This window comes from Zonotrichia leucophrys, chromosome 20, assembly GCF_028769735.1.
Source record: "Zonotrichia leucophrys gambelii isolate GWCS_2022_RI chromosome 20, RI_Zleu_2.0, whole genome shotgun sequence".
Classification (NCBI taxonomy): domain Eukaryota; kingdom Metazoa; phylum Chordata; class Aves; order Passeriformes; family Passerellidae; genus Zonotrichia; species Zonotrichia leucophrys.
This window is the reverse complement of record NC_088189.1, coordinates 6495970-6520898: the sequence shown is the minus strand read 5'-3', so window position 1 is coordinate 6520898 and position 24929 is coordinate 6495970. Positions and strand designations below refer to the sequence as shown.

At 55.4% G+C, this 24929-nt stretch overlaps 1 protein-coding gene across 1 annotated transcript; it reads right to left on the bottom strand.

The window, feature by feature from the left end:
- Window positions 1–11031: 11031 nt before the first annotated feature.
- SOX18 (SRY-box transcription factor 18) lies at window positions 11032–14976 on the bottom strand. Its single transcript, XM_064730211.1, has 2 exons — window positions 14365–14976; window positions 11032–12733 (listed from the first exon to the last, which is right to left on the bottom strand). Exons 1-2 carry the CDS (start codon window positions 14765–14767, stop codon window positions 11883–11885), a joined length of 1254 nt encoding a protein of 417 aa, XP_064586281.1. The 5' UTR covers window positions 14768–14976; the 3' UTR covers window positions 11032–11882.
- Window positions 14977–24929: the final 9953 nt, after the last annotated feature.

The following is a 24929-nucleotide window of genomic DNA, read 5'->3' as shown; positions in this document are numbered from 1 at the left end:
CACTCCGTTATGGCTTCATCCATCCCGCCCTGGGCACAGGGAGGCCAGGCACTGCCAGCTGCACACCTGGGCTGGCTCTGCTGCTCAGCCCCGCAGCGATGCCGGCAGATGTTGGAGCCTGCAGGGATCGGGATGCTCCGGGGGATGGGGACAGAGAGCAGCGCCCGTTCGCGATCTCTGCTGGGGTCTGGGGGGGGCTCTTGCCTGCTGGGTGCTCCCCACGGTGTCAGGGTGAGGGAACCAGATGTTTTCTGCATCCCCTCCTTGCCTTCCGCCCCGGGTTATGCCAGGACTGCATCTGGAGGGGCCCAAGGTGTGTTTGACCCCTGCACAGGAGAACAGGGCTCATTTGCCCAGGCCTGGCGGAAAAAGGCTGCTGTGCCCCACACACGGAGTGAAGGAGGCGGCAGCGTGCCCAGGCCCCTCCCCGACAAGGGGAGGCTCCCCAGGGGCTCCAGGGGACCCCTCTCTCCCTCCTTCCCACGCTGCTGTCCCGCTCAGCTCCAGCTTGTTTTCCAGAGAGGAAACCGGCAACCTTGCTATTATTTTTTTTTTCGATTTTTTTTTTCTATTTTCCTTTTTCTCGCGGTGTGAGCGGCGGGGCCCAGCTGGGGGCAGCGGTGCCGGTGCCGGCGGGGCGGCGCGGGAGGTGCCCGCAGCCCGCCCGGGGGGGACAGAGCCGGCCGAGCTCGGGGCCGCATTGTGCGAGCGAGGAGGAGATGGATGAAGGTCACATCCTGCCGCTCTTCCGATGCCCGGCACCAGGAAAAAGCTGCGCTTTGTAAATATAAAAATAAACAACAAACTCTTCCCCCCATTTACCACCTTCCCCCCGCCCCGAAGAAAACAACAACAGCCCCCGCGGTACCGCAGCCACCTGCTCGGGGAAGTGATTTTTCATATAGGCAGGAAACGGGGGTCTAATTAAATCTGGGGTCAAGAACATAAAGGGAGAACGAAGTTTATTTAGGAGTCCTCGAGGACTGCGGGAGGGGGATGCCCAGCAGGGCTGTGGTGGAACCATAGGACGGTGTTTTGGTGGGACTGGGGGGGAACCTGGGCGTGTTTTGGCCCCAGGGTGAGTGGCAGGGCATCACCTTCCTCCTGCCAGCGGCTCCAGCGTGCCACAGGGGACAGTGGTGGCAGTTGGGTCCTCACCAGGGCAGGGATGCTCTGGGGGACTCCCCACTCTCCCTGTCCCCCTGCGGGCAGAGAAAGGAGCCCGGGGAGCGTCACGCTCAGACCTACAAGAGTGTCCCCAAGCCTTCAGCGAGATCATATGAGGTTCCTGTTTCACAAGAACGGAGGATGGCATTTCCATTGTGCTCGCCGGGGATGTGTTGCAACGGGGCAGCCGCTTCCATCCTTTGTCCTCCTCCCCGCAGAGGAGGAGTCTCAGCCTCTGCCAGGGTGACCCGTCACACCCTGCTTCCCCCCCCCCCCCAGCCCCAAATTTGGCTGCCCTGGCCTCGGCAGCGCTGCTCGGCGGGTCCCGGCCGCAGGCATCGCCCCTCGCCAGCGCTCTCCGGCTCCAAAGGCGCCTCTTTGCAGTGGGAGGCGCTGGGTGCCCTCGGCTGGGGTCCCCACCAGGTTGGGGACACCCCAGAAGGGTGACACCCACCTCGAGTCGCTCACTCTGGGGTGCTCCCTTCTGCCTTCCCTGCCCGCTGCGGGTCTCCTGTTCAATTTTCACCACCAATTAATAAAACGAAGGACTGACCCCACCAAAGCCCAAGTGGGGAGCCCTGGGTGCTGGCAGCAGCCCCAGCTCCCCGGGATGGTGGCACCACCCCGGCCCCTCTCCCAGCGGGCAGCTTCCAGCTTTAGGAAGCGCTGCAGAGACCTTTGCCTTCGGGTCGGGTGCTCCCAGCCCGGACCCGCTTTCTATTCCCCAGCTGGGGTGTGCCGAATATAAAGTATCACAGCATTGTTATGAAAAATAATTCAAACCCACCAAAAAGGCCAGCAGCAGATGGAAGGGTGAAATCGGAGCAATCCGGGCTGGCTGTAACCCTTCGTGGGCAGGGAAGGCAGGGCAGGCAGGGGAGCGGCATCCACATCCCAGCCCTGCCGCTGGTTCTGCGGCTGTGGATGGGAAGGTGATGGGCTGAAAGCGCCAGTGCAGGCTGTGGGCAGGACAGGGAATGGTTTCCCATGGGAAAAGGGAGCTCCTGCCTGGGGGCTCATAAACCAGCCGGATTTTTAGACAGGCTTTAGGGATGCTGGGGAGCGCCCTCATCCCCAAATTCCTGCGGAACGATGGGACGTCCGACCTGGGCACCCCTCAGCCCGGGCGCTGCCCATCCCCACAGTGCAGCGGGGTCTCAGGTCCCTCCTGTGAGCCCTGCTGGGACGCAGGTGCCACCCACTACCCCTGGGTGTGTGTCCCCTCCCTGCCACCAGCACCCGCCGCCCCGCCGGGCACCAGCGGTGGCGCTGGGGACGAGGACGCGTCCCCGGCCGCGGGCCTCGCTCCAGCTGGGCGCTGTTTTGTAAGGACTCCTGGGCCTCTGCGGCGCAGAGATAAGCCCAAGAATTCGCCGTCGGTTCCAAATATCCCGTCCGCTTCCTCCCGCCGTCCTCGCCGCCGCTCCAGCCCGCTTGTCTCATTTCCGCAGCACCGTGCTGGGGAGCGCTTCCTGTTTTCCCCCCGGCCCCGGGGCGGCGGCGGGGGGCGAGGGGCGCGGGGAGGAAGGGCAGGACAATGGGCGCAGGTCGGACGGGCAGGACAATGGGCGCAGGTCGGACGGGCAGCTGCCCATGGCCCAGGATGGGGTCTCCTCGGTGGCGGATGGCAGGTGGCAGCAGCGGGGATGTGGGTCCTGGGCTGAGCTGAGATTGCGGATGGGGTTTCTTCCCTTTCCTGATTTTTTTTTTTTTTTTTTTTTTTCAAGGGCTTTGCTATAGATCAACCCAAGCTCCCTAGAGGGCATCGTCTCTGTACAGCAGCGGGAGCCCCTGCTGCAGCTGGGCATGAGGACAGGAATGAAGCCGGGTGGAGAACAGCCCTGGGTGGGGGCACCCTGCCCTCTATGGGGCAATGAATAGCTCCCCTGAAAATCACATTTTAGGGTCCCTGCAGTCAAACCACCCACCACAACCCTCTCCTCTGCAGCCACAGCATGGGAGAGCAGCATCCCCACGGGACTGCCACCTCCCAGGAGCTGTGTCACGGGGCAGGAGGTCAGGATGTGGCTACCCCATCCCAAACTGCAGCTTTGAGACAAGAGAGATCCATCTCGGGGCTCTGCTCACTCGGAGCTCAGCAGCCTGCTGCAGGTAGGACTAGCCAGTGGGCAGCCCTGTGTCCCCCTGTTTTTTGGGCTCCTGCCCCTGCTCCTGGGCTGAGTGTGAGTGTTTACTCGGTGCCTTTCTCACCGCTCACAGCGTGGCAGGAGTTATTCAAAGGCAGGCGGAAGCGAGCACAGCAACTGAAACAACAATGAAAAGGAAACAGAGCTCGAAAATTTCTCCGTTCATAAATCAACTGAACTGCAGGTGATCCCTGGGCAGGAGAGAGCTGAGGAAGAGACACGGCTCGGCTCGGCATGGCCAGCAGCCAGGCAGGCTCCGGCCCCCCAGGCAGGGGTGGGGGAGCTGGGATTTCCCAGGGTGGTCCTGAGTGAGGCTGGGGTCAGTGTCCATGTCCCCGGGGCTGCACATCAGGGACTTTGAGGCAGGTGAGGTGCAAGCATTTCTGGATTTATTTTTATTACATATTTTTATTATGCATCTGGGTGAAAAAGGTGAGGCTCTGCTGGGTGGAGTGGGTTTGTGGGGTCAGCATTGCACGCACACACACAGGCACACGCCTCCTTTCCAGGCCAGAGGAATGCAAAAAGCCCAGGGATGTGATGGAGTGTGCCACAGCCCATGGCGGCCAGTGGACTGAGGGGATATGGTAATTTTGGTGCTTGAGGCATTGCAGAGCAGCCCTATACTCTTTATTCATCTCCACACATGCCTTTTTGGGTTGAAATTCATCACTTTGGAAGCAGAGAAGCCAAAAAGGTGTGGGTGAGCATGGCTCCAGCCTGTGGCTGTGCCATGGGAGATGTTGGGGTTAACGGGAGACGATCCAGGACTCTCGGCAGCATCAGGCCATGGCTCCTTGCTGGGATCTCATAAAAGCTTTTTCCTCCTTAGGAAATAGAGCTGCTGGATTGGGACAAGCTCCCCAGTGCTGGCAGCATCTCTGCACGGGCAGGGGATGGGCATGGTCGGAAAAAATCTCCCACTCCTGCCTCCAGTTGTGTCCTGCAGCATCTTGCTGCAGGCAGCATAGGGGCCAGTTTTGACAAACCTAGCTGTCCCCTCCTAGCTGTCCCCTCTGCCAGCTCCTGTAAGCTGAGACCCAGATCTGGGGATACCAAAAGGAACTTATGCTTTTGGGACCAGTGGATGGCCCCAAGGACCAGGCTGGTGGCAGTGGGCTGACCTTACAGCAGAGGAAATGACCCAGTCGTGTTCCCCACAATGGGAAAGCCAGGAGAGATTGCATGTCCCCCTCTGCTGCTATCTGTTCTCCCTCCTGTGAATTCACTGTCATCTTGTCTTTTGGCAGAGCTGGAAAACTGGGAGACCACCGTAAATAAATCCTGTGTCTTTAAGCCGTTTTGTACAGTACAAGAAAATGCACTCGTTGAATTACAGCTTTTTAATCAAATACATGTAACCATGTCACTTAAAGTGCTCGCGAAAAGCAAGGGAAAAAAAAAAACCCAACACAATTGGAAGAGCACGATATTAAAACCAGCTGCCTGCTTACCCCCACCACAGTTAATAGTTTTTGAATGTTCTGAATGAGAGAGAAACCAGAGCCAAGCTCCACTTTCATGTCCATCTTTCTGATCAAGCCCTGCCAGACGGGGGGAGCCGGGCAGCCTGGCACAGAGGCGCGGGATGCGGGAGAGCTGCACTCCCTTGTCCTCCCGCTCTGCCCATCCCTTCAGGCTTTCTGCTGTGGTGATGAGATGTGAGAGCCCTTCCTGCAGGCAAAGCAGCTCTGCCTGGCTGGGACCCAGCCTGGAGATGAGAGCACAGGTTGCCCAAGCCATGCAGAGGTGAGGGATGCTGCTCTGGGACATCTCCACCATCTTGTGTGTCCCCTTCTGACCAAATTTAACACAATGCTACCTCTCGATGCTTCTTCCTGCAAGCTGGCATCACCGCTTGTCCCCGAGGCACTGCTCTACCCACAGCATCCCTTCCTCTGAGCATGCCATAGTGTCACATCCCCGTGCCCCATTCCCTTGGGACACACATGCCAGGACCTCCTCAACGCCTGCCTCCGGCCTCGCTGGCCACCGACCCCCCGCCCGGCACAGCCTGCCAACCACCCGAGCTGTGCAGTTCCCCCGCAACGTGGACCAATGCTCATTAAGCATGAGGCAGAGACCACCAAATATGTCAAAACACACTTAAAATTTATTGTTTCATACCATACGTTTGAGTCTCTTGAACGCCGGCCAGTGTTTCTCCCTCTCCGCGATGGGGCCTATCTGCTGTCACCGACGCTTTGCGTATATGTATAGCCCGCTCGCTTGCTGGCTTTTCTTTCCCTCCCCCTTCTTTCTTTAAATGCAAAATACAAACAATTGATGGAAAATGTACATTTGTTCCATATGGGATGGTCGGAGCGTGGAGAGGAGCCAGCAGAGGCATTTTTAGGCAGACTCCTCTCTCCAGCGGATGGCTGGATGGCTTCCCAGAACGGCCCCGCGCGGCCTGGCCTGACTCTCCTGACGAGCTTCAGACGCTCTGTGACGCTCCCACGATGGTGGGGGGGACGTGATTCAGTTCCCTGAAGGGATCAACCTCCCTGGGCTGCTGAGCACAGGACGAGGGAGAGACTCCCACCAAAACCGCTGCGATATCCCGGAAGGCTTGAGCTCAGCTGCGCGGGAGATGATGGAGAGACTTGTCTTAGAACTTGCGTAGGAAGTTGAGTTAGGCTGGTTGGGTCCTGTTGGGTTAGGCAGGCTCAGTTGGGTTGTGTTGGGTTAGGCAGACTCAGTTGGGTTAGACAGGCTCAGCTGGGTTATGTTGGGTTAGGCAGACTCAGTTGGGTTGTGTTGGGTTAGGCAGGCTCATCTGTGTTGTGTTGGATTGTATTGGGTTACGCTGGGATAGGTTGATTGGGTCCTTGGAATATGTTACATTGGGTTGAGATTGATTAGAATGGGTTAGTTTGGTTGGGTTGGTTTGGGTTCTTTGTGGTTGGGTTGGCTGAATTGAGTTATGATGGGTTGTGCTGGGCTGGGTTGGGTTTGGCTGTATTGCATTAGGTGGGTTAGGTTAGGTCGTCCTGTCTGGGTTGTGCTCTGTTGGATTGGATTGGACTAGGTTACCTCTGGAGAACACTCCCAACCTTTCCATGACCCTTTGGCCTCCTGGCACCTCACAGCATTGCTGAATCACCTCAGAAGAGAAGCACAAAGTGGTTCTGACAGATATTGTCGGGCTCAGAGCCAGTGAAGAGAAGAAGCCCCCAAAGCCCCTCATGGCTCACACAATGAGACCCAAACCTACCTCCTTCACAGGGACCTGTCCTCCTCATGGGACCTCAGCACCGTGCTGGGTGAGCAGATGTTTGTGTGGGGCAGGGCACTGAGGGTCCAGGGGCCTGTGGTGGCCCTAAGGCACTGGAAGGGATGTGAGGGCTGGTGGGGATAATGTTGTGAGCTAGGGGGAGACAACCAAGCTCCACAAGGGATGCAGAGGATGAGCTTCACAGCAATAAAAGTGCTGAAGGGTTTCAGGCTGCACAGATTTCCCAGGGCACATTAAGGACTCCTTGCTGGCTTATTTTCTTTTCTTTTGCAAAACCTGTAATATTTATGACATCCCAGCTCCTGTTCCCTGCAGGCAGCTGCCCTCCCCTGCCTGCAGAGAATTCCTGCTGCTGGAAGCAGAGCTGGGGTGGGCACCCAGCCTCACCCAAGTGTTCCTGCTGCCCGGCAGCTCTGGGCATGGCGCAGAGGAAACGGGGCCTTTCCTGTCTGCAAGGAGCACTGAGATTTCCAAACATTTCCTTTCCAAACTGAGCTGCAAACAAGAAAGTTGGGGAAGGCTTGGGAACTTTGCTTCTGCTTGACCAGGAAAGGCTGTTCTGGGAACATCTGAAATCTTTCTTTGCATTTCAACCTTTTCCCTTTGCTTAACCTCCCACCTCAGAATGCTGTTACCTCTCCAAAGGTTTTGCCTCCCATCTAAAAAAAAATGGAAACTTTTTTTTTTCCAATGCACTTTTTCTCGAGTCAGGAAATGTTTTGGAGCCGTTTCCCACAAACAGGTTTGGTTTTGATAAATCTTTTTTTTTTTTCTGGAAGACAGGGGAAAATATAAATCCCATCACTTGGTCTAAAGCAGCTACCTGGTGCCACAGTGAGGAACCAGCATCGGCAGCATGTTCCTTTTCCTAGAGATGCTGAAGACCCAAAATACAGGGATCAAGAGGCTCTAATTCCCTGTTCATTCCAGCCAGCATGACCTCATCAGGGCTGTTATGTCAATGTTCCCACTCCAACGGTGAGCTCTGGGCTGGGATGGCTGGGGCTGCTCTGGAGCTGCCACTTGCCACCCTGAGCATCCTGTTTGCCCCTGGCTGTGCCACAGCTTCAGCCTTGGGAACAGCGAGCCTGGAGCTGAACGCTGCTGGGCTGGGCTGGCTGGCACATGAGGTTTTAATATTTGGGTGGGTGATGTCATCGAGCGCTCCGTAACGCTGTAAAAAATCCAGAACATCTATAAAGCTGATCTGTGAACCTCCAGCAGAACACACACACACACACACACACACACACACGTGCACACATGGGCAGGAACATGGGCACATGGAGGGATAAATACATGGAGATGCACACACGCACATGGATGGGCCTACATGTGTGCACAGACATATCCACGGAGAGATGCACACATGGAGGAACACCTGGATGCATGTGCAGGCTCAGACACACAGAGGGACAACAAGAAAGATGCACAAAAAGGAGCAGCACACACGTGCAGAGGTGCTGACACTTGCACACACACACACAATCACCCAGATGCAGGCACACGGATATCCAGGAGTGTGCACACACACACAAAAATGCCTGCACATGTAGGGATGGATGTGAGCATGGATGCATGCAGTGGTGCAGGGACACACGGGTGCTTGCACACCCATTCACACCGATGCTTGCACACGTGCAGGTTTGCACAGGGACGTGTTGCACAGTTGCACACAGATAGAATCCACTGCCCCACTCCCCCAGGGGACACAGAGCAGATGCCACCTGCCCATAAAGCCCAGGTAGGACCTGGCATCGCCTCCCCCTCTCCCTGCATGCTGGGAAAGCCGGCAGGATGGGCTGTCAGGTTTTCCATTTACCTGTCAAGTACCTTCTCCATATTTCTGCCGTAACGACCTGCTAAAAGCCCCTCACTCCTCCTCCCCAGCCCAAAACCATCCGGCCTTGAGCTTTGGAGAGATTAAGTCATAAAAATCGGAAGGGGCTGTGCAGTAACAGCCCCAGCCTGAGCCATAACGGCAGTGAAATCATCCTCAAACTATGTCAGCTCCAGCCATTTCCAGTCCCACGTCACACCTGAGCCATTGGCATGCAGTGAAAGAAAACACTGGGGGATGGTTTCCTGGCCCCAGAGCAGCTGTACGGGGACAGGGGCAGGGGAAAGATAAAAATAATATATATATGTTAAAAATATATAAAAGTAACATATAAAAATATTGAAAAGAAATAAAATATTAAATATGAAAAACATAAAATAAATTCTAGTGTATAAAAATAATATAGATAAATATAGAACTAATATATAAGATATGAAACAAGATATAAAATTATAAAAATAATATGTAAAATAAGTAGCTAAAAGCCATCAAGGTGCCAGCACCCTTCACAAGGATCCAGCATCTCTCCCAGGTTCAGCTGGATCCTCTGCCCTCCTGATGGAGCTGGATCAGCCCCTGCGCCACCAGTCTCACCAAACCCTGGATTTGGAGGGGGATAAATCCTGTCCTGGCCATGGCTAAACCATGAGGCTGCAGCAGTGACTGTGGAGAGGTGGAGGGTTTTTTTCCCTCTCTCCTTTCCCTTCTCTTTTGTTTCCCTGTGACCTGGGGTAGGGTTGGCCAGCGAGGTGGGGCTTTCACAGTGGCTGTGGCTTCAACGTGGTGTATCCTTGGTGCAGTTATGGATGGGAATGACCACCCATTGCAGCTTTCAGCACCTGCTGAACCCCACAGCAGCATCTGGGACATGAATCACAGCGTGGTTTGAGTTAGAGAGAACCTTAAGGGTCATCGAGTTCTAACCCTCTGCCATGGACAGGGACACCTTCCACTAGACCAGGCTGCCCCAAGCTCAATCCAACCTGGCCTTGGACACTTCCAGGAACGGGGCATCTGCAGCTTCTCCAGGAACATGTGCCATTGCATCACCACCCTCATTCTAATGACTTCTCATATCTAATCTAAATTGACCCTCCTTCAATTGAAAAATCACGGTGAGCTGGCACAGCTGAACCACAGGGACAGAAGGGAATTTCTGCTGCAGAAATGTGACTTCATGTTTTCTCCACGGTGTGATGGACAGTGGCTGTCCCCGGCACAGCGAGCAGCTGGGTGAGGATCGGCCTGCTCACCGCTGCTTTGAACCGCAGGAAGTGACCGCATCCATGCCTGGAAGGTACCTGGAAGCTGGGAGCTGGAAAATAACTCAGAGCTTTCTTCTTCTCCCCCCCTCCCTCATCTCCTTCCTCTCAGGCTGCTTCGGGGATGGAGCCCATAGCCGGCTGCTTCCTTTCATAGTCATCGGCGGCACAGGATGCTTCTCATTTGGTGTTGTGTTTGTTTGCTGCAGCGCGGGTTCTGGCACCCGCCGGGCGCCCGCCAGCCCTCCCGTGTAGGTAGTGAGGTCATTTTTCCATGTATTCCCCCTTTTTACATACTGTATATGGAAAGACAATGAAGCGCCTTTGTGGCGTTCCATGGGAACGCGTCGCCAGCCCCCGGAGTGGTCCCGTTTATTAGAGCTTCACATTCAACAACAACAAAAAAAAGTGAGTCAGGATTGAGTCCTGTTAACACTAATGTGAATTTAATTTAGGAGAAGCTTGAAAATTAATGTCATTTGTTAAATATCCATTTCCCCTAAAAGGCAATTCTTTGCCAACAACAACAACAAAAAACCTCTTCTTCTATTCAATTTTTATTTTTTTTTTTTTTAAACAGCCTTTTTTGGCTATATCAGCCTGGTTTAAATCACTAGGCGCTCAAGGAACGGATGCCACCGGGTTTTAAGCAACAGATTGTTGTTCCTCCTTTTCAAATTGAACAAAAAATCTCCCTGTAAATCATACAGTGATTCACAGGAGGGGGATGAAGCTCCAGCAAAGCACCAGCAGCTCCGAGCAGGATCCGGCTGGGCATGGTGATGGCTCGGCAAGATCCGCCGCTGCTGGAGCCGGGAAGCAGCCAATGAAGGCCAGGAGGAGGAAAGGCTCCGCTACACGGAGTTTTCTTCCAGCTCCGAGGATTGGAGAGAAAGCATTGCAGCAGCCTGGCTCTATTTTTGGGGGGTTTCATGGGAAAACAGGGTGAGCCATGGGGACCACGCATCGGTGCACTGCCAGCCTGCCAAAACAATGACCACACCAAGGCTCGTTTCGGAGGAGGATATCACATGTTTTATTATATTTTAATCTGAGAACAGCTGCTTTTCCTGCTGGGAGCATCTCAGGGCGGCACGGCGCGGTGCTGTGGGGCTGCCGCCAGAATCCCATCCCATCCCATCCCATCCCATCCCATCCCATCCCATCCCAAGCCACCGTCCTGTGCTGAGCCGAGCAGAGCCGCGCTTGCGGAGCCCGAGGCGGCTGACGGGGCGGGCGGGCAGCAGCTTGAAAATTAATACATTTGCCAGGTTGTCAAAACATTAATCAACGGATACAAAAATCTGGAAATGGTTGGGACAACATGTATTTGCGGAAAATATGTGTTCACACAACAAGCACACAAGATGGGAACAATTATATGAAGATGTTTTAATAATTAACCAGAATAAAACAGTTTGCTCTCCATACAGTTCTAGACAATAAAAGTGTTTGCAGTCATATTTTTCTTTTGTACAAAATTCCAGTCAGTTGTTCCTCAATATTTACATTAGCATTCCCTTTTCACAAAATATCTCCTTTTTTCCCCCCTTCCTTTTTTTTTTCTTTAAATCCAGCTTTGCTACATAAATGCTTTAGATCTCATGGATATCCCTTGATTTCTTTTTAAAAAGTCTAATAAAAAAAACCCCAAAAGACATTAAATACCATTTTATATATAAAAATGCTTAGTAAAAATATAGTTTTGTTGCCCAATTAAAATATATTGCTGAGAATACAGTAAAAACTGTCCTAAAGCCCACCCCTAATGGGCGCCGACTCTTTAACAGCCCCGGCAAAGTCTTTCTAAAAGCTTTTTCCCCCCTAAAAGTTTGCCTGTCCTTGGGTTAAATACTGGGGACAGGTCACAATTTGGCTCATCCTGGTGTGATTGTTTCAGGCAGGATTTACTGGAATTGACTTGAAAATGCCCCTTGGAGCTGGTGGGAGCTGGAGATGTGCCCTGCCGAGGGCTGGAGCGGGGAGCACGGCGGGGAAAGGCGTCTATCTGTGTTATATAGTTATACGGTATATCAGTGAGTTCAGCATGGTCTGTCTCTAAAAAAATTTTTAAAAAAATCAAAATAAAAAAAGAACAAACAAGAAAGCGATGCATTTAATGAGATACTCTAAATATGATGGAGCTCGTGGTTAAAGGAGGATGGCTTTTTGTTTTTTAGAGGAGAGTCGGGGCTCTCCTGGTGCACGCATTGGATGGTGGGGTCAACCTAACCGGTGATGCAGGGGCTATAGTAAACAGCACTGCTGGCATCAGACAGGGCAGATATCAAACTGCTCTCCTCGCAGGAGATACTTCTAGGAGTCACTTTGGACAGGGAGACATGGTAAGGGAGGCCCGAGGCTTCGGGACGAGTCCTGCTCATGTTCAAATACTGGTCAAACTCATTGCGGTCAACGTCTGTCCAGAGCTCGGTTTGGTTCAAGTGATCCACGCTCTCCATGTGGTGGGCTTCAGGAGGGGGCGACAGCTGGCCCAGGTGGGCGGAAAGCCCGTTCTGAGTTCCTGAGCACATCTGGTTGTAGTAAAGGCTGGAGGGATGGGGAGTCCTCATGGCGTCGGCCAAGTGTGAGGGGGTCTGAGTGTAGGGCACGGCCACGTCCCGCCCCATGCACTTCTCCTGGGGAAACTCCATCTGGTGATGGTGGTGGTAGCTGCGAAAGGGCATCATGTTGCAGTCATCCTGCATGTGCGGGGGGAAAAACGCCGGCTCGGTCTGTTCCAAGACATCCAAGGGAGACATCTCAGGAGTTGGCAAGCCATAGTTTTCAATATCCGACCCCATGGAGTGGAGTTCTCTGAAGTGGTTAAGTGGGGGAGGCTGGGGGTGGCCCGGCTGGCTGCCGCCATGGTGACTCATGCTGAAGTTGTCACTGCAAGGCTGGGAAAGGTTATGCAGGAGGATATTGGGTTCCATCCTCTTGATTTTCTTGGCTTGCTTCTTTCTCCTTGGGCGGTATTTGTAGTTGGGGTGATCCTGGAGATGCTGGATTCGCAGGCGCTCTGCCTCTTCCACGAAGGGACGCTTGTCGCTGGCGCTCAGCGCTTTCCACGACTGGCCTGGAAGAGGAAAGAGAAGCTCTGTGAGAGTGGCACAGCCACCTGGCACTGGCCAGGGCACGGGGGCACCCAGGGAGAGGCAGCCCAGGGGTGAAGGGCTCCTGCAGATGGCTTGGCACCTGAGCGGGGTCTCACTGCCGGCAGCAGGAAGGGCTGGGAAATGGGTTCCCAAGCCAGGCTGTTCCCTTGTCCCAGAAGGAGAATCCAGCAGTGCCCAGCACCTCAGTGCTGTGGGAGAATGGGGCTGCATGGAATGGGAACCCCTCTGCCAGGGCTGGGGATTCTGCCTCCCACCGCCCCTTGGTACAGATCACAGTCCCTGCTTCCCTGCATCTCGCATCCAGAGCGTGCACCTCTGCAGAGCAAATCACCCATCCCAAAATCTCACAGCACCATATCCTGGATCCCACATCCCCACACCCCGCAGCCCCGTGTCTCTGCATCCTGCTGCTCTGTCTGGCCATATCCTGCTTCCCGTAGTCCCGCATCCTGCAGCTCCATTTACCCATATCCTGCTTCCCGTGTTCCCACATCCCGCATCCTACAGTCGTGCATCCCGCATCCTGCAGCCTGTATTCCCATATCCTGCATCCCTGCAGCTGTGGACCGCTCGGCCCTGCATCTCTGCATCCCGCAGCCTGTTTCCCTGAGATGTTTCCTTGCATCTTATGTACATGCAGCTCTGTATCTTCACATCCTCACATCCCACAGCCCCATATTCCCACAACATGTAACACCACATTCCACAGCCTGAGTCCTGCATCCAAGAGTCCCATCCAAGAGTCCTGCATCCTTACAGCTCGCATCCCTGCATCCTTGCAACCTGCAACTGGTATCCCTTCATCCCGCATCCCTAAAGCTTGTGTTCTGCAGCTCTTTACCCTTGCAGCCCATAGCCCTGCATCCCTCAGGTATCCCACAGCACCCCATCCTTGTACCCTCATATCCTTGCAATCTGCATCCCACAATCCTGTACCCTTGGAGCCTGGCTAGCAGAGCCCCATATCCTTGCATCCTACAGCCTGCTGCCTTGTATCTGTGCAGTCTGCATCCCACAGCCCTGGACTCCCAGCACACACCCCAAATCGCTGTACTGCTCCATCCCACACTCCCAGCCCTGAATCCCTGTACCTCAGCAGTTCCCATCTCCAGCTCTGTAGCCCTGCATCCCACTGCCCTGGGCTATCAGAGCCAAACCTGCCTATCCTGTACACCCCCAGCCCTGTACCCCAACATTCTGAGCTCGGTACCCCTGCACTCTGCACTCTTGCAGCATCATCCCCAGACCTGTATCTCTGTATTGCTGTATTCCCAGCCCTATACTCCCGCATCCCTGTCTCTCAGCTCGATATCCTCCCCATCCCACAACCCTGTATCCTTACAGCCCGGATCCCCAGCCCCACATCCCCGTGTCCCTGGCTCTGTAAACCCGCATCCCACAGCCCTGTACTCTTGCATCCCGCATCCCCAGCCCCGTAACGCAGCATCCCCGCATCCCTAACTCCACACTCCCGCATCCCCAGCCCCGTAACGCAGCATCCCCGCAACCCCAGCTCCACACTCCCGCATCCCCAGCCCCGCTCTCCGCATCCCCGCGCCCCCAGCCCTCCTCCCGCTCCGCTCCCGCTCACCCAGCATCTTGCTGAGCACGGCGTTGTGCAGGTCGGGGTTCTGCTGCGCCAGCCGCTTGCGCTCATCCTTCGCCCAGACCATGAAGGCGTTCATGGGCCGGCGGATGCGGGAGTCCTCGGCGGCCTTGCCCTCGGGGCGGCCGGCCGGGGGGCTGTATCCATAGCCCGGCTCGGGGCTGGGCGTGCGGCTGGGGGCCGCGCCGGGGGCCGCTCCGCCGGGGCCGGGGCCGAAGGCGAAGCCGGGCTCGGGGCTGGGCGTGCGGCTGGCGGGGGAGGCGGCTCCCGGGGGGCGCGGGAAGGCGAGCCCGGGCTCAGCGGCCGGCACGGCGGCGGTGACCCATGAACAGTCGCCCCGGGGTTGCGATATCTCCTCTCGGCAGTAGTTAGACTCAGATATATTCATTCCAGCTAGACAGCACTTTGTGTCCGACCCGAGCGGGTGCCGGAGAGAGAATCGGGATTCCTGCCGCGTCCCACCGGGTCCAGCACCGCCGAGCAGCCGCCCGCAGCTCGCTTCCCTCGCCTGCCTTCGGGGGACTCGGGCTCGTCTGCGTTTGTTTTGGTTTCTTTTCTTTTTTTTTTTTTTCCTATCTTTTTTTGGTTTTTTCCCCCCTTTCCCCCCAAAAAAAAACTTTTGGGATGATGCTGGGCTGGAAGGGGCAAAATATAGCCGGGCTGGACCAATCAGCGGGGCGAGGGGAGGAGGAGAGGGAGAGGAGGAGGAGATGAGGGGGAGGAGGAGAAGGAGGAGATGAGGGGGAGGAGGAGGAGGGAAGGGGGGCGTCCCCAGGCACCAGCAGGAAGAACCACCCGGGGAGGGCCGAGCTGGGACCGGTGTGGAAGCTTCTGCCCCGTTCCCTTCTGTCCAAGGAGAAGGGTTGTTACATTTTTCTCTCATTCTTTCTAATTTTTAAAAATTTTCTTTAATTTTCTTTCTTTCTCTCTTTCTTTCTCTCTTTCTTTCTCTCTTTCTTTCTCTCTTTCTCTCTTTCTCTCTTTCTCTCTTTCTTTCTCTCTTTTTTTCTCTCTTTCTCTCTCTCTCTTTCTCTCTCTCTCTTTCTCTCTCTCTTTCTGTTTTCCTGTCTTTCTTTCTCTCGGTCTTTATTTATGTCTTCTTTATGTTTTTGTGTATTTTTTTTCTCTTCTATTTGCGAGCCCCTTTTCGGCTCGCTGTGCCCTGCCCTCGCCCCCTGCCACCAGTGGTGCCGAGGCAGGGGAGCAGGGAAGCAGGGATCAGGGAGGCAGGGAAGCAGGGAAGCGCTCAGCTTTGCCTGCCAGGCTGTGTGCAGCAGCACAGGGATGTTCAGGGCTCGGCGTTTATTTTCTTACGGCTGACTCGGTGTGTGTTTTTTGGCCAGCGTTCCCCATCCGGGGCTGGGAGCAGCCCTGGGGTGAAGGCAGGGGTGAGCCCTCTTTCCCTGGCAATTTTCTGTGGGAATTTCAGTGTCAGGCACAGAAACGGCTTCTCGAGTTTTACACGAAAAGCATTGTGTTTTCTAGGGACTGCTGAGGAACGGGGGGTTCAGTGTCAGCCAGGTGATGGTGGCCAAGCCCACCCTGCAGGGGCTGGCACCGCTGTGCCATCGCTGTGTGCCTTGGGCACGGCTGGGTGCCCACAGCACGCTGCCATCGGCAGCCACAGCAAAGCAGCACGTCCCCTGCCACCAGGTCACTGCTCCACTGGCTTGGCTGCCATCCAGAGGGGATTTGCAGTGCCAAGGGTCAGCCCAGGTGGTCTGAAGGTCCTTCCTGCACTGGAGTTACACGGGATCCATTTGCAATCCAAAGCCTGGCACACCGTGCCTGCCCCCTGAAACCCCCAGGGCAATGGGGCTGACTTGGGAGAGATGTGCCAGCCCCGGGTAGCTGCCCCCAGGCCCTCTCTGGCTGTGGACATGCCCCAGACCCCAGGCTGAAATGTGAACCTCAGCCTCAGGAAGACTTGGGGCGCTGGGTTGCGCAAGAGCCCAGCTCCAGCCTCTCACAGCCGTGGGGTATTGCATGCCATGGTTTCTGTGTGTCTGGAAGTGATTTGGACAAGCCGATCTGCTGTTAACCCTAAACAAAACAAAGGCCTCTAAAAAATAAAAAAAAAAATTTAAAAAATCATGTCTCACTTATTCTTCAATCGTCAACCAGGAGCGACAGAGGTTTCGGGCGAGATTTCCTTCATGTTTCTGGAGCTTCTTATTAAAATTTTGAAAGTGCAAATCAGCACCAGTCCACAGGAGAGCCCACACAGCTGCAAGGAGTCCCCTCTCCTCTCCCCCATGCAGAGGGAGCTGGAGCACTGCTTTGGTGGAGAAGCAGTCCCTGCTGCCATCCAGAGCAGAGCCCCTGCAGGCTTTGGCTCTTTGTCCCTGCTCTGGGAGGAGCAAGGTGGGTGCTGGGGGATCTGGGGACTCTCAGGCTGGGACCTGAGGCAGCCTGTGGAGTGAAGTGAGGAGGCTTTGGGGCAATCAGTCTGAGCAGCTGATGGGGACATCTCCTTCTCCCAGGCTTCAGCCAAGCATGTGGTGCTTTCCCTGATCACATCCTCTCTGTGCCTCCTCCACGGCCCTGGCACAATCCTTGGCCTCCAGGTGGGCTCAGAGCCACCCTGGAGCTGGGGTTGGACCTGGTGGCACCAGCTGGCATTTGGGATGGGGTGGGGATGAGCTGCAGCAGGGTGGGAGTGGGGGCAGCTCTGATTTTCCTAGCCCTGGAATGGTGTTAAGAGCTGGGACAAACCCTGCCCAGGGGAGGTAGAGCCTCATGTCATCCACACTGCCCTGTGCAGCCACTCCAGACCTGGGCTCAGGATGCTCTGCCTGTTGCAGGGGGCAGAGATCAGGGTGGTGCTGCTGTCCCTGTTATAATGGGATCATTTGAGAGCTCCTGACCATGGAGCAAAGCCAGGCACTTTGACCCTCAAGCTCACATGAGACCCAGCCTTGCATTTGGTCTGCAAACCTGGTCTTATAGTGCATTTGCTGTTGGTTCTGCATCATTAGGAAATCATTAAGGGAAAAAAAAAGGAATTAAAAAATGGAAAAAAAAAGCAAAAAAGGAAACAAATAGGAAAAAAAGGAATGGGATGAAGAGCCATGGAGTGTGGCATGGTTTTGGAGGAGGCAAAGCACAGAGAGAGGGGAAGGAGAGCTGAGGGGGATGGAGCAGTATACAAAGCACACAAAAATGCCTGGATGCAGAAATGCCTGTGTGCAAAGCACCCAAAATATCCCGGGAGGAGCCTGCCCTCAAGGACAATGCCACCCTGCTTTGTTCCCCTTGGTGTCCCCACAGCCAGCGCCACAGAGCTGCACTCCAGGAGTGAGAGCCCCTAACCCAGGTGTGGGGTGAAGCTGCAGGGTCTGTGCCTGGCTCAGCTTTCCTGGGAGGGGGATAAAGCCCTCCTTTCTCCCTGCTGCCCACAGGGCTGGAACATGGGGTGCTGCTGACCCAGGGGCTCCTCACCAGCCACACCTGCAGCTGCAGCAGGGAGGAAGCTCTGGGCATCCCCAGATGGAGCCGGTGACCTGCTCAGTGCCCTCTCCCCATGCCCTCCTCGCTGCCCTTGGAACCAGGCAAGCTGGACCCCAGTCCAGCACACAGCCTCTGGAGTTGTGTGCTTTTTAATTATTATTTTTTTCATTCCCTCCCCAGTTTTACGGAGCTGGCAGCTGGCTGACCCCAGCCCGGCCCCTGGCTTCCCCCCCGAGCATCCCGCGCAGCCCAGCGCCACACCTAGCGGAGGAAGCGCGGCGGGACGGCCGCCCCAGCCCCCCAGCACAAAGGCATTGTCCCTGCCCGTCCCCAGCCCCCCAGCACAAAGGCATTGTCCCTCCCCGTCCCCAGCCCGCCCAATCCCGGTATTCCTCCCAGCCAGGTCCAGTGCCGAGCTCCCAGCCGGCTAAAAATAGACGTGGCACCACCTGGATCATCCCAAGGGATGGCAGGGGTTTGAGGGCTCAAAGAGGGGCTGGTGGGGATGGCAAGAAGGGAAGAGACTGCTGCCAGCTGAGCCTGGTGATTATTTCTGCTGCTGACTGTGGGCTGGTGCAGGAGCCCCAGGCTGAGGTTGTGCCACAAATCCAAGAGATTTGTCCCCAGAATTTGCATCCAGGTAACAGAGGCGGCAAGTGGATGCTGGAAGGATCCTGTGGCACAGCAGTGGCCAGGCTCCAAGCTGCAGTGGGAAAGTTGCTTTTTATCCTCCTTTTTCAGAGGGTGCAGGGTGCTTTTATCCTCCTTTTCCAGGGGCAGGGGCAGGATGGGTCCTTGGGCCTGGGTGCCCAGCACTGCCTTCCCTTGCTCACACAGACCAGCCTTGCCTCGAGATGTGTTCACACCATTAATTGATTAATCACCATGCAATTACCAACAGTGTGTGGCCGGTGCCGTTGTGTGTCCAATATGGATGAATGAGATATTTCACAGGGAGAGATTTGTCATTAATTACAGTGAATAATTATCATTAGGCTACTAGGAACAGTGCAGCCAGGTGGGATGGATGTGACACCTGCCAAAGGAGATGGGGATCCTCGGGGTGGCCATGGGCTGTTCCTCACACAGATTTTGGGGATCTGTGCAGCACAGCCCAGGCTGGCAGCTGCCCCAGTGCCCTGAGAGGTGCCCCCAGTGCCACAGCTCCCCTGGGCTCCCCTGGGGCTGGGGCTGCTCCGGCCTTGCTGGAACAAAGACTTCCCAAAGAAAGGCGCTTCCTGCAGAGCAAAGGACTCAGGGCTGGGGCTGTGTGTGAGCCCTGCTGGGAGGCTGAAGTCATCCCTGGGAAATGCTGCGTTCACCGGAGCCTCCCTTGCTCCAGGGCCCAGCTCAGCGCCCGGTTTCCTCGGGCACAAAGAGTTCAGTGGGTCAGGTGGAGCTGGAAAGTGCCGAGCGAGGCAGCTGGGGTTCAGCATCTGTGTCAGGAGCATCCTGGCTGCAGCCATGTGCCTGTACAAGGGTGACAAATCCCCAGTGTCCCCAGCCAGGATCAAACACCCACCCAAGTCGGGGAAAGTGGGCAGTTGTACCACTCCCAGTCCAGGGAATGCCCAGCTCAGCTATTTTCTGCTTATGTACTCTTTTTTTTGGCTGCCAGCTGACGAATGAAGGGCATCAGGGACAGTGGGAAGGTGTCCTGGGCCACAGTGGCTCTGCCTGGGTGCTCACTGCCACTCTGCCCTGCTGCCAACCGTGCTGCAGGTTCCCAACAGCTGCAGGGGCTGAGCAGGGAGCATGGTGTGGGCTGTGTCAGCCAAGCCTGGCAATCAGACACAGCATCTGAGGAAGCAGAGAAAGTTGTCTTTATTTTCAGCTCTTTTCAATAACCAGAGGTCAGCCTTGTTTATACAGGATTATAACTGGAACGACAACAGCGATATCCATTGTGCGAGCAGCGAAACCCACAGCTAACCTGAAAAAGCTGTTTGCTCTGCATGGGTGCAGCCACTGCACCTCCTGGGTGATGGCCAGAGACCTTGGGCCTCCCCAAGGCTGTCCTGCCTCCCCTTCCCCTGCTTTTGCTCTGCCACAGCCCTTTCTGGCACAGCTGACTCTCTGTCCCACCATCAGCTTGGAGTGCTGCACTTCCAGCCACATCACCCTGTGCTCTCCCTAAGCTGCTCCCTGTGAAATCTGGGGTGAGGTCCTCACACCCTAAACATGACCAGAACTGTTGCAAATCCCACCCATGGTGCTTATGGACACTAAATCCCAGGAAAAGCTTCAGCACAAGGAGATCAGAGCATGCAGGAATGCGCAGGGCACACGCCGCCTGCAGTCGCTTCCCTGGCAGCTGATTGCAGCAGCACTCGTTGCTTTAATACCCAGTTCCCATCACAGAGAGAGCCCAGGCTTTTAGGAAGGAAAGTCTTACACTTCTACCAACTATTTCAAGACTTCCATAAACACATTTTTGGTTGAGCATTAATGAATTACCTCAATGCAGAGCTGCTCATGCCAAATACATGAACACAGAGTGTAGAAAAGCCGCCGAGAAGCAGATTTGGCTGCCATTCAGCTGCTCCGATCCGCACAATTTCTTTTCTTGATTATAGCAAGAAAATGCTCCCTGCCTGTGGCACTGCATCCTCCCAGGAACAGGCAGCTGGCCGACAGTTGGGCTGTGCAGAGCCTGGGCATGCCGGGGTTATTCTCTGCTTCCATCGCTTCAGTTGGCAGAGAACGCTGCTTGCTGGTGTCTGTGCAGGAGATGCAGCCAAGAACTGGGATCCTGCTCCCTCTGCATGCCCAGGCTGGCTGCCTCGGGATGCCTGACCTCCTTTTGGGTGCTAAGGAAAGGAAAACTGCAATTAGAATGATTTCTGAGCCTGGGTTTTTTGGGAGGTAGGTTGGAGCTGCCCATCTGTGGCCCGGCAGGCATACATGCCCATGAGAACCACAGCCATCTGCAGCTCCAGCATGGCCCCTCTCCATGGTCTTAGCCTTTGGGACTCCCAGGAGAGGATGTGATCCCCAGGAGAAGTGCAGTTTGAATACACCTTTCTCACAGGGCTCTGCTGTGTGCATTCCCAACCTCTGTGCCCACGTGAGACAGTGGGTGGTGGCACCACTGTGGGCATTGACCCCCTGCTGGCAGCAGAAGGGTCACCCATCCTCTCTCTCGCTGGGATGGATCCAGCAGCACAGGACAGCTCCATCTAGGAAAGGTTTGCTGTTCCCAGGAACTGCTGTAGCTCCTGACATGGTTTAACTTCGCATGAGGCGTGACCTCCACAGGCAGAGCAGATGGCAGATGGCTGCTGGCTGTGCCAGTGCCCCTCTTCCCTTTCCCCTCTCTCCTCTCCCCTCCCCTCTCTCTCCACTTCCCCTGCAGCCCCCCTGCAGTGTTTCCATGCACTGGCTGGTTTTTGCTCAGAAAAGGTGGCTGCCTGATTTCTGAACATCACCACATCCAGGCCTGGAGGAGCCCTTTGCAGCATCCCTGGAGGAAGAGGAACATTACAGCATCCCTGGAAGGAGGGGAGCCCTTTGCAGCATCACTGAAGTGACAACCTTTGCCAAAGCTTGCAGCCCACCCCATTGCACACAGGATCTCGGGGCCACCTCTGTGCTTCACCAAGGCTTTTGCAGCCCAGCAGAAAGAATGAGGATGTTGCTGAGAGAACCTCACTTCACACAGACAGGGAAAGGGATATGGAAGAGAGGAATTTTGGCTCAGAGTGGGGTAGATGCTGCTGTGGCTCTGTGCCTCAGTTTCTCCATGTCTTGTACAGGGCATGGGGTGACCCAGTCTCTCCTCAGGCCCTTTAGAGACAAAAATTTCCCCAGCAAGGGGCAGGATGACAGAGTGCTTCTATCCTCAGAGAGAATTATTATAATAATTACATCAACAACAATAATAACAACAATAATAACACTAAGAATAAAGAGAAGGACCTGAGAGCATTCCCCCTTGCCAGCAGAGGAACAACTTTTGCTTTTAGGTGCTTCACTGGGGACATAAAGGGAAGGGAAAGGGGATGTGCTGCATTTGCAGCACAAAACCCCAAGAACTGTGACATCTCTCCCATAAATTGGCCTAAAAATGAGATTTTAAAGCTTGCCACAGGCAGCACCGTTTCCTTTGCTTTCTGATTTCAGAGCATCCTTTGTGATGCAGCTCGGAAAATCCCCCAGCATTAGAGCCAGAGCTCGGGGGCGCTGGGAGCAGCCACGGAGGGGTTTGGCACAGGGATGCAGGGTGGGATGGGGACCTGCTGCGGACCCCCGATGCCGGGGGGGATCCCCGCGGCTGGCGGAGCACAGGGGGCCGGGGCCGCAGGGAGGCGGCGGGGAAGGGCTCCAAGGGAAAGGCTTTGTTCGCGGGCCAGCCGGGAGCGTGCGAGGGCCTCCGGGCTCCAGCGTTTCTCCTCCACTTCGCTCCTGCTGTGCGCGGGAGCCGAGCCAAGGTGCAGCGCGGCGGGGTGGAGCGGGTCCCCGAGGAAGGCAGGGGACAAGGGACGGCCGTGCGTTTGGCCCTTAAATTGCCTGGGAAAGCAGCTCTGTCTCTCCATCTCCCCCCAGGGCTCTTCTCTCACCCAAGCTGAGGCTGTTTCCCAGGCTGCTTGCCCTGAACACCTCCACCTCTGCCCTCTGCCAGCGACCCCTCTTCTTGGCCCATGGAGCCCGTGGATCTGCAAGCTCAGGGGAAGGATAAGGAAAGGCTCACGACAGAATGGCCCTTGGAGGAGCGCTGGAGCTGCAGAAATAAGGTTAAAGGCTCTTATCTGATGGAGCTGCAGCCTTGCCAAAGCCTGTTGCTATCAGCTCGGGACACATGTGCTATTGGCAAAGCTTCGGGGACACAATAATACAAACAGTTTTCATTGTCGAGTCAACAATGATGGGAGAAGGAGCCTGGTGCTATTACCGGTATAAAAGGCACTGTAGGAAAGCTCAGGACAGGAGGATGCAGCCGGGATCAACAGCAGGGTTTAGCAGATTACAGTTATATTTGTATTCGGGAAGGAGAAACCTTCCATCCCCAGTGGGATGGAGCCAGAAGGATGGAGCCAGCGGTGGGGGTTTAGGCTGCAAGGAAAAACTCTTAGAGCAGCACTGGAAGCAGCTGCAGCAAAGTGCTGATGGCAGCGGGTTTGGACAAGGGCAGGTTTGAAGCACGTCAGCCCAAGGTTGTGCTCAGCTCGTGAGGAGTCACTCAGGGAAAACTCACAGCTGCGGGGCAAGATTGGGTGTACAGCAACAGCCCGAGGCTTGCACAATCCTCCACATTTTCACTAAAAAGTCTGTTTATTTGGAAAAGCCAGTGTTTGCAGAGTGGATGGGTGATGTGGCACACACTGTATCCAGACCTTGCTGTCACTTGGGCAGATTTGAGGATGATGGGGAGAGGGTGGGTGCCTCCACAGGGCTGGTGCATGGAGGCCAAGCAGCACCTATGTGTTTCACACACATCCTTCCAACACCTGTGTTGTGCTTACCCCCACATTCCTTCTTCTCAGCCTTCCTGGCCCCTGTCAATCTGAACAGGGCATTTTTGGAGAACACACCCTCCCGTGTCCCCTCATACCCTCAGACGAGGATGGTGAGGTGATGGGCAGCATCATCTCGATTGTGCCCATGGTAGTGAGGAAGAGGATGCAGGTTTGCCAGCTGTTGTGCCATGGTGGCAGGATTCAAGCATGTATCTATCTATCTATCTATCTATCTATCTATCTATCTATCTATCTATCTAATCTATCATCTATCTATCTATCTATCTATCTATCTATCTATCTAATCTATCATCTATCAATCTATCTATCTATTATCTATCTAATCTATCATCTTTCTATCATCTCAGGCACAAAGCCTCCCCACCGTGGGGGGCCGTGGGAGGCTGAAAAGCCGGACAGGAGGTCAGGAAATTGTTGGCTAATGTCAGGGACCGAGTGGGGCCAGGGTGGCCATTCCCACCGGCAGCGATGATGTCAGGCAGCCGCCAGGGCAGGAGGCAGGAAGCCCAACGCAGCCAGCGAGTCTGTCCTCCTTGGACTTCCCCGTGTGTTTCCATGAACAATGCACCTCGTGTCAGGGACACTGGCAGGCAGGTCCTCCTTCACTTGGGGCGCTGCAAGGTTCATCCTCCTGCACTGGGAACACTTTTGTGCTGTTTCAGGTGCTGCTCTTAGCTTGTGTGAGCTCTGGCATGGTGCTGGCGTAGCACTTTTTGCAGGGGGATTTGGTGTGTCTGCTGCATCGCTGTGAGGTCTGGAGGTGACAGCTCTGTGCTGCTTCCCTGGCACATCTGGCCTTGTGTGGGGAGAAGACAGGCTGGTGAGCTCCAGAAACAGTGCTTGGAGAAAGGGTGGCCATGCCAGCTGCTGGCACTCTCCACTTCCAGCTCAGCTCAGACAAGGCACATACCTGCTTTGAGCATCCAGCCATGCCTGCTTCAGTGTCCAGATATTCCATCTGGAAGTGGAAACAGCAATTACTCAAATGTGACAGGAAAAGCTCTGTCAGCCTGAGACACTTAGGGAAGCTGAGAGATGTGGAGAAGCCTCTCCAGGCTGCAGGTCCCCCCTGAGCTGAGGAACGTCCATGGCCCTGCCTGTATCCTCCCAGCCCAGTTTTGCATCTCGGCCCCTTGTGACCTGAGCGGGCATTCAGAGCGGGCAGGGGCTGCAAACAGGGTGGCTGGGACGGGGTGAGACACCTGGTCACAAACAGCAAAGGGAGAGGGACCTCCTGAGGACAGCGAGCTCATGGGTGGCCCCAAGGACTCTCCCTCCACCCCACCCAGCACACCCTTGTTTTCTCGGGGGTGCCTCCGCGTTTGCCAGCGGCTGGCAGCGATGGCTGTGCTGGTGCCGACAGGCCGGCTGGCATGCTTTCCCCCGGGGAGGCTTTAGCAGGAGGCTGTGCATTTCTGGGAATTGTGTTGGTTATTGTTCGAGCTGCAAGTGTGCGGCGCGCTGATGAGATCAGGGCTCGGTGCTCGGCGCTGGGGCAGCGGAGCCGCTGCAGAGCCGCTGATGGGGCGATAAGCGGGACAAGGTCCTTATCAGCGCTGCCATCGCCGCGGGGAGCAGAGGGCACGGCACAGCCGCGGTGACCTGGCTCTGCTCAGTGAGGGC